Consider the following 9,405-nt stretch of genomic DNA (forward strand, 5'->3'; position numbering starts at 1 on the left):
GATAACCAAGGCACTGTCTTTGAATTGTTCTTTTGTTTGTTTGTTTGTTTTGGTTTTTATGTGTACATCTATGTTACATCTCAAAATAATTTTTTTTAAGATCGTCATCATCATCCACTGCCGTCGAGTCGATTCTGACTCATAGTGACCCTATAGGACAGAGTAGAACTTCCGCATAAGCTTTCCAAGGAGCGGCTGGTGGATTTGAACTACTGACCTTTTGGTTAACAGCTGAGCTCTTAGCCACTGCGCCATCAGGCTTCAAAAACCACTGGACCACCAGGGCTCCTATAGGGTTGCTATGAGTTGAAATTTACTTAATGGCAATGGGTTTGGGTTTTTTTTTTTAGGATAGTGTACTAAGAACACTTTTTTAGGACTATGGTAACAAATTATCACAAACTCTGTGGCTTAAAACAACAGAAATTAATTTTCTTACAGTTCTAGAGGCTAGAAATCCAAAGTCAAGGTGTTGGCATGGCCATGCTCCCACTCAAGGCTCTAGGGGAAGATCCTTCCTTGCCTCGTCTAGCTTCTGGTAGCCTCAGGTGTTCCTTGGCTTGTGGCAACATAACTCCAATCTCTGCCTCCGCCCTGTGTGTCCCTCCTCTTTTAATAAAGACACCAGTCATACTGCATTAAGGCCCACCCTACTCCAATATGACCTCATGTTAACTTCATTTCATCTGCAAAAACCCTATTTCCAAATAAGGTCACATTCACAGGTAGCGGGGGTTGGGACTTCAACATACTTTTGGGGGGACACAATTCAACCCATAACAGATGGATACCCAGTTGTTACAGCACCATTTGATAAAAAGACTTGGGCTTATTCATCATCTAAAAGTGTAACAAGCTCTTGGAGAAAGTAGCACTGAAATAAGCTGCTCCCTTCACCTTACCTCTGTCCCTTTCCTCTCCCTTCTTCCTGCTTCTCCTTGATTTCTGTGGAACCACACTGAGTTGCTAACAAACAGACACCCCATGATGAGGGCTTGTCACCAGATTGTCATGTTGTTTTCAGAAAGCTGGGCAAACATTTCTGAGGTTTTACCTTTCTCTTAAGACCTGCAGGTGTTTTTCTGGTTCATCAGGCCCTTGTTTGCATACACACTGGCATGTTGAATTCTAGAAGGTTCCTGTATTTAATTTATGAATGCTCCCAAAATGCAGCATGTGAAACACCTGAAGTTTAATATGTTTTTAATTGGAAGAAATGATGATAGCACATACCGAATGGGGTTCTCTACCATCCCCTTACTTCACAAATAATCAGATTTCTTGGAGGTGGGATCGTTGTCCTTCCTTTGGATAATTAATTTTTTGGGGGGATTTAGACAGAGCTAATTTTTATTCTAAGGCACCCTGGTAGCACAAATGGTTAAGCATTTGGCTACTAACCAAAAGGTTGATGATTCAAACCCATCCAGCGGCTCTGTGGGAGAACAACCTGGTGATCTAATCCCATAAAGATTATTGTCGTAGTTGCATGCCAGCAAGTTGATTTCAACTCATAGCAACCCTATATGACAGAGTAGAACTGCTCATAGGGTTTCCTAGGCTGTAATCTTTATGGGAGCCGATCACTGGGTCTTTTCTCCAGCAGAGCCACTGGTGGGTTCGATCTGCTGACCTTTGGGTTAGCAATCAAGTGCTTAACTATTGCCCCTGTGGAGCAGTTCTACTCTGTCACATGGGGTCACTATGAGTTGAAAACGACTTGACCGCACCTAACAACAACAATCTTTATTCCAGATGGAGTGCCTAATTTGTTTTGAACATGGATTAAATTTCTCAAATAATTCTTTTTTCACTATTTCCCTTTTTGGGGAGGCCAGGCCAGGACAGCCAGATATCCTGAATCCCTGGGATGAGTGAAATTGTTGGCCCACCCCCACCCCTGTGAAATGTGTTCAGCATCTCATTGAAATCCTTTTCTTGATAGTAACTTGAGCATTTGTACATTTCCCCTCTCTAAGCAGTAATTTATTCAACAACAGAAATTGTTGTTCTTTTGAGTACATAATTTTGTTTATTGAGTACATGATATGCCAGGACCAGGACAAGATACCGAGGAGCCTTGGTGGCACAGTGGTTAAAACAGTTGGCTGCTAACCAAAAGGTCGGAGGTTCGAACCCACCAGCCAACCTGCAGGAGAAGGATGTGGCAGCCTGCTTCTGTGAAGACTTACAGCCTCGGAAACTCTATAGGATCACTTTGAGTCGGAATCAACTCAATGGCAGTGGGTTTGGTTGGGTTTGGTTTGGTTTGGGGGCAAGATACTAGGGATATGTATATATATTGATGCAGAGGATTATGGTTAGGGCCCCTACCCTCAAGGCTTGGATGGTGAAGTGGGACTGGTCAGTCAAGGTCAGGCAGGCAATTATGATATAGTGTGATCAGTATTAGGATAGCACAGGTGTGGGGTATTATGGTACCACATAAGTAGGTCATCAAACCCAGACTTGGGAGACCAGGACACTAGATAATGAACTATCCAGGCTGATACAGTAAAACCTGCAAAAGCCAGAACGTGTGTAAGGCAGGAATCTGTCAGAGAAGGGAAACTCAAATATTTTTCACTGAAACAAGCGATAAAGTGGTAAGACTGCACCTTGCTGAAGGTAGAAAACTTGTGAGACCTGGAAAAACAACTCTGTCCCATCAGGTTCTGGCTCTCACAGGTTTCACTGTATTTAAAGGAGGATTTAACTTAGGCAATCAGACAAATAAATTTAATCTGTAACACATCATTGTGGAGCCCCACGACTGACAGATTTATCTTTCTCCCAGAAGTTGCTTTTCAAAAACAAATTCCATTGTTAAGATAGCTCAACTATTTGTGTTCTCTCTCTCTCTCCTTTCTCTTTCTTTTTTTCTCTCTCTTGCTCTCTCTCACACACACACTACCTGTGTTGTGGGTTTCTTTAAAAATTTTTCCACTGTTTATATACATTCTTTGAAGGGCTACAACACTTGTTTTTATCTATCTGGAAAATTCCAGCTTGATTGAATTGAATTAAAACTGATGGAGAGAATTTATTTTCTGCTTTCTGGTATGTTGCCATTTTAACTACCAGATGAATTATCAGTGAAAAGCTCCAGAAGCCTTGAAAGTTCATCAAGACTTTCGGTCTCTTAATTACGAATTCTCTCATTAAGTCTTCACTCTGACAATACTTTTTAATAGAGGAAATGTGTTAGAGATGCTAAATGAACAGCTGGTTAAGGTAATGGATCCTAAGTTTTGACCACATTCTTTTTTAAAATTTGGATTCTCCATGGTTTCATAGCAAAGGCTTAACTTTATATGAAAGGAGGTTTATACATAAAACATGAGTGTTTGAGATATTTATATTGAGGTTGAGAAGAATTAATTTGAATATAATTTGGCATAACTATGCTGTTACAGAGGCAGCAAAATATAACTCAACAAAAAAGTGGATTGTTTAACTTCCTTTGAAATTGTCATCTGTTTACCTCAGCAATTTTTAAATTATCTGACTCTTAATTGGTTCTTTATCATATTTCCAAGATTTTTATTTACCTTCTGCAGTTAAGAACTTGGAATTTGTTGTAGAAGATTGAGCCAAACAGAAAATGCCATGGTTACATACTTGTTTCCTTGAGAGAACCATGATTTTATTGTTTTTGAGAAAACGTTTTCTTTAATTTAAAAAGTGATACTAGAAAAATAAGAGTAAATGAAAATTATTCAGAATGCCATCACCTAGACATAACTATCATTAATATTTGCCAGGCATTATCCTAGAGATCACTTATGTATTTCTGTAGTAAACCATGAGAGGAATTAAATTAATATGAAATAAAATGTGTGTCATATTATATACGTTATCTTTAAATAAGTAGTACGAAACTTGGTTTTACTTTAACAAAGAATAAAGCTGAAGTGAAACCAAAGAATTGTTGAACCTGGTAAATATTTTCTCAAAATTATGAAATTAATTATCAGAAGATTCTTCTAAAGTTAAGAAAAATTATGAAAAACTTTAAAATTACAGTCATTTAACAATATATTTTACCTTTTGATATTGTCTTGTGGCATCTTGATGTGAAAAGTGAAGAAATAGCACCATGAAAATTCTTCCCTCCTCACCTTTGTCTCCCTTCTCCCATTTTGTTAATTATAAATTTTAGCGTTTACATTCCATTCTGTACCTATGCTACCACAGCTGCTTAACCTAGTTCTCTGTCCAACTAAATTCCAAATCAACCCCAGCCTCTTCAGCATGGTTTCTCTACCCTTCTTTCATTCGCTTTTGGTTGAATGAAGTTCATTGACAACTCATGTCTTGAGTTCTTGCATGCCTGAGAATATATGGTCAAGGTATTTAAGAGAGAGGTGCACATTTAGAAATGCATTAGGACTTTACCTGGGACTCCTCCTCTGTACTTGACTTGGAAACTCAGGTCTGCTTCAGGTTTTCCTCAATACTTCCTCTAATTGGAAACCCTGATGGAGAGTAATGGTTAAGATCTACGGCTGCTAACCAAAAGGTCAGCAGATTGAATCCACCAGGTGCTCCTTGGAAACCCTATGGGACAGTTCTACTCTGCCCTACAGGGTCACCGTGAGTCAGAATCAACTCAATGGTAATGGTTTTGGTTTTCCCCAAATTAAACTGTCCTTTTTTATAGTCTTTTTCATAGTCTTTAACCAGCATTTAGTGAGCTACAAGTGACTCCTAGTCCACTTCCCCTTTTTCTTTCCCTTTTTCTCTTCTCCACTCCCCTGTGAGAAAAGCTATTTAAAACACTACCATTTTCATGTTTAAAGTCACCCGGTGGAAGCTACCCACCCCTGGCTTCTGGCAGCCAATAAGCAGCTCATTGAGGTTGCTCCCAAAAGTGGTTTGAACTTCCAAAACATGTCACGTCTTAGAATTGGAAAGCCTGTATGTGCTTTCCTTGCTTGACTGTGTTGGTTATTAGTTTGTGGTTATTAGTTTTTTCAAGTGACAATTTTGACTGTAAAAACAAAAATCAAGGTAATAGAAAGATGAAGATAGAAATGAGAGGGAAAAAATTGAAGTCAGATTTGAATATATTTTCACTCTAAATTTTATGGCTACCTATGAACACATAATCGAAATATCCCAAATATTCTTAGTCCCAATGTCAATTATTCTATGTTTATTAGTATAACAAATTTGTAAATGTGGTCTCTTTACTTGCAAGTGATGGGGATAAACTGAGAAATTTAGAAATCCAGGATTACCTGTCCTTTGTCATAATGATAAATTCCTGCAGTGGAGTTGTAATTGGAAATTCCTTTAAATCTTAACCTGGCCTGTGTTTACTTTAGTACCTCTGCGGCCCTGTCCTTATTTCATCAGCTGCCTCCCCTGACTTCCCATTTACTAGTCCTTCAAAAGCATCTGGTCTTATGTTAAGAGGTACACATAGCTTACTCAGAAGCAAGTTGCTTGAGCCTAGAATTATACGGAGAAATTGGCATAGTCTAATAAAATCTTCTGTATTATGGCTGAAATATGAATTAGTTTTCTAAAAAAACTAATAATAAGAGAAATAGTAAATTTCTTCATTGAGGATAACAGAGCGAGTTCTCTCACAGGCCTTCAGTTTCCCAGCCATTGGAGGTATAGAAGGTAATTTAGGTGGATGCAACAATTTTTTTTTTTATTTTAATAGTAATGCTTTTAGTTTAATATGTCTTACAAATGTATATCTAGCAAAATGACAATGACACAAAAGTTTCATTTTTAATGTAAGTAAAAATGAGCCAATATAAAAAAATCATTTGCAGATATGGCAAAAAAAAGTTGTGAAAATGATGGGGAAATGAACAAAGTTTCAGAAACATGAGAGTATGCAAAGTAGGGAAATCTGAAATACACAGATATGACAAAAATTGCACAGATGTGCAAAAGACTAATGTTTTAGAAATAGTGGAGTATGAAAATCAAAAACCTGTTTAAATTATGCATATTACAAACTTCAGTTTTTCTTTAGTGAAATCTACCTGTATCTAATGCAGTGGCTTTCAATTTATTATCCACCGAGATATACATAATGGCTTTCATATACACTGTGCATGCTCATGGAGACACACAATTTCTGTGCCTTCTCTGTAACTCCACCTCTTTCTCTACCACTCCAGAAAGTATTTTGAAAGGCAAGCCAGTGATACTCCACTCTAATTCGCTTTTTTAATTTATTTTGTTGTGGTTGTTGAGAATATACACAGCAAAACATACACCAATTCAACAGTTTCTACATGTACCGTTTAGTGACATTGATTACATGCTTTGAGTTCTGCAACCATTCTCACTCTCCTTTTCTGAGTTGTTAGCTCCCCCACTGACATAAGCTCACTGCCCACTAAGGTTCCTATCTAATCTTTCAAGTTGGTGTTATCAGTTTGATCCCACGTAGGTAGTTCTCAGAACAGCATAATTCTCAAGGCAGACATTTTTTACTACTTAAGCTAAACTATTGTTTGGTTTTAAGAAGACTTCAGGGATATTTTTGGTTTAATTCAATTTTAAAAGAGTAAATTATTTACAAATAGGTACTTTTACTAAGAAATGATTTTTAGCACGTCATGGATTGAATTGTGTCCCTGAAAAATATGTGTCAACTTGGTTGGGCCATGATTCCCAGTATTGTGTGGTTGTCCTCCCTTTTGTGATTTTCCTGTGTTATAAATCATAATCTCTGCCTGTGGTTTAAGAGGATTAGGGTGGAACATAACACCCTTGCTCACGTCACATCCCTGATCCGATGTAAAGGGAGTTTCCCTGGGGTGTGGCCTTTGCCACCTTTTATCTTACAAGAGATAAAAGGAAAGTGAAGCAAGCAGAGAGGGGGAACCTCATACCACCAAGAAAGCAGCACCAGGAGCAGAGCACATCCTTTGGACAAGGGGTCCCTGGGCAGAGAATCTCCTAGTCTGGGGGAAGGTTGATGAGAAGGCCGACAGAGAGAGAGAAAGCCTTCCCCTGGAGCTGATACCCTGAATTTGGACTTTTAGCCTACTTTACTGTGAGGAGATAAATTTCTCTTTGTTAAAGCCATCCATTTGTGGTATTTCTGGTATAGCAGGACTAGATGACTAACACAGCACACCTTATAATTGTCATTTGCCAGAGTATCCAGTATGTTTGAGAAGCAGTGGTCTCACAAACTAGTTTTGATCTAAAATATCATGTTGTAGAGACTTCTTTTGGGGAATCTGTGCTTTGGGGACAGTTTCCCATATTGCCTCTGATCAGTTATATCCCCTTTTCTCTTTTATACTTACAGACTGTTGGCCGGGAACTACTGCTCCATTTGATTGAATATCTTGTAACCAACGATGGAAAAGACCCTGAAATCACAAATCTAATCAATAGTACCCGGATACACATCATGCCTTCAATGAACCCAGATGGATTTGAAGCTGTCAGAAAGCCTGACTGTTTTTACAGTAATGGAAGGTAAGGATAGGTTGGTCTGTCTTTATTAAAAAAAAAAAAAAAAAAAAAAACAACCAGAAGGCCTCATTAGATAGTACCTGTTGGCCCAGGCAAGAGGAGTTAGATTACAGTGAATTGTATCACAGCCTGTGGCATGTCATTCCCTTGCTGAAAACTCTTGAGGTCTGCCCATTACTTTTACCATCAAATGTAAAATTCTGAACTGGTTGCTTTAGTCCTGTGCAGCCTTACTGCTCCAACTCCATTCACTGCTCCCCCTTGCGCCCACTCTCACCCCGGCTTCTGCCACTCCAGCCCTACGTCGTTTCCTTGAACTACCAGGTTTTTCCTCATCCCAGGAGTTTTGCATATGTCATTTCCCACTCCTTATTCCCCACCCGGAAACCCTGGTGGCGTAATGGTTAAGTGCTACTGCTGCTAACCAAAATGCCTAATCCACCAGGCGCTCCTTGGAAACTCTGTGGGGCAGTTCTCTATGAGTCAGAATTGACATGATGGCAACAGTTTTTTTTTTTTTTTTTAAACCCCCCACCCACTGCTTAAATAGCATTTCTCCAAGACTCTTTCCCTACTCTATCATGTATTAAATTCCCTGTTACACTCTCGTATATTCTAGTACTTTACCTTCATAGCCAATTTTTTAATGTCTGTTTTTGTTTACTGTCTCTCTGCACCAACTCTAAGGTTACTGAGAACAGGAATCCCATCCATGTATGTATCATTGTTAAATCTCCAATACCTAGTTTAGGTATTATTGGTTGACTTATTAAGCCGGTAAACCAAGAACTAACCACAAAGAAGTATTTTTCGTAGTATTTCTGATTTAAACAGAGTTTATTTTCTGTCAAGCTGCCTTAGGAGGTTTGGAATTTCTCACATTTCTAGTACCCGTCTATATTTGTGTAATTTAAAATTTCGTTTGCATTGCACCTTACCGCCTGTTTCCCGTAATTTTCAGTTTTTCTAGCATATGTAAACATGGTGATTTCACTTTTCAGGGACACATTTGCATAGAGCAGTACATTCCTGTTGTTTCAGTCATTGGTGGCTCCATAATAAACAGCTCCAAAATTTAGTGACTTAAGAAAACAATGTTTTCGTTTACTCTCAATTCCGTAAGTCAGGAATTTAGGCTGGGCACTGCCAGGATGGCTGATGTCTGTTCTACGATGTCTGGGGCCTTGGCTGGAGTCTGGCTGGGACAGTTAGCCTGGGGCCATAGGTTTTGAGTCTCAGTTCTGGCAGTCAGCCAGTTTCTCCATGTGGACTCTCGATGTGGCTAGCATTGGGGTGTTGGGAGTTCCTAAAGGAAGTGCTCCAAGAAGAAAAGCCTCAAAACTCAAGTACTTCTAAACTTCTGCTTACATCACACTAGCTAATGTCCTATTGATCAGAGCAAGTCCCAGGCCAGCCCAGTCAGTGTGGGAGGGGCCATATAGGGTGTGAATGCTTGGAGGCCCCCAAGGTAACTGCCTGCCACACCTGTATTCACATTTGGAGGAAAATCTAGAGCCCACACCAAAGGTGTACACATTGCACAAATTAGCCTTCTCACATACCATCAATAAACCCTAAAAAATTCTTTCTTTTAAAGGGAAAATTATAACCAGTATGACCTGAATAGAAATTTCCCTGATGCTTTTGAATTCAATAACGTATCAAGGCAGCCGGAAACTGAGGCAGTCATGAAGTGGCTGAAAAAGGAGACATTTGTCCTCTCTGCAAACCTCCATGGCGGTGCCCTGGTGGCCAGTTACCCGTTTGATAATGGTGTTCCAGGTAAGCAGAACATGTGGCCCAGCAGGGATAGCAAGAGCCTCACTGACCTCACCCTGAGCTATCCTCCCCGGAATCTATAAACAATAGATGGGCAGTGCGGCTGCACTAACAGCCTGCAACAGGATTACTTGACATTCATTAGTGAAATGCTAAAATCAGGAT

General features: G+C 39.3%; 2 protein-coding genes across 18 annotated transcripts in view; one reads left to right on the forward strand and one right to left on the reverse strand.

Annotated features, from left to right (window-relative positions):
- CPM (carboxypeptidase M) overlaps positions 1 to 9,405 on the forward strand; it is a 78,098-nt gene that overhangs the window by 46,961 nt on the left and 21,732 nt on the right. For 2 of the 3 annotated variants that reach the window (XM_064283912.1, XM_010598717.3), the window contains 2 exons: positions 7,292 to 7,464; positions 9,059 to 9,243. In XM_064283912.1, the coding sequence (XP_064139982.1) occupies positions 7,292 to 7,464; positions 9,059 to 9,243 (358 nt within the window). Of the gene's footprint in view, positions 1 to 383; positions 7,031 to 7,291; positions 7,465 to 9,058; positions 9,244 to 9,405 lie in introns of those variants that run through there. The other variant, XM_064283913.1, reaches the window with a different exon arrangement.
- MDM2 (MDM2 proto-oncogene) overlaps positions 1 to 9,405 on the reverse strand; it is a 128,016-nt gene that overhangs the window by 40,620 nt on the left and 77,991 nt on the right. The gene's annotated exons all lie outside the window — the stretch shown is intronic.

The sequence above is a fragment of the Loxodonta africana genome, chromosome 4 (genome assembly GCF_030014295.1).
Source record: "Loxodonta africana isolate mLoxAfr1 chromosome 4, mLoxAfr1.hap2, whole genome shotgun sequence".
NCBI lineage: Eukaryota > Metazoa > Chordata > Mammalia > Proboscidea > Elephantidae > Loxodonta > Loxodonta africana.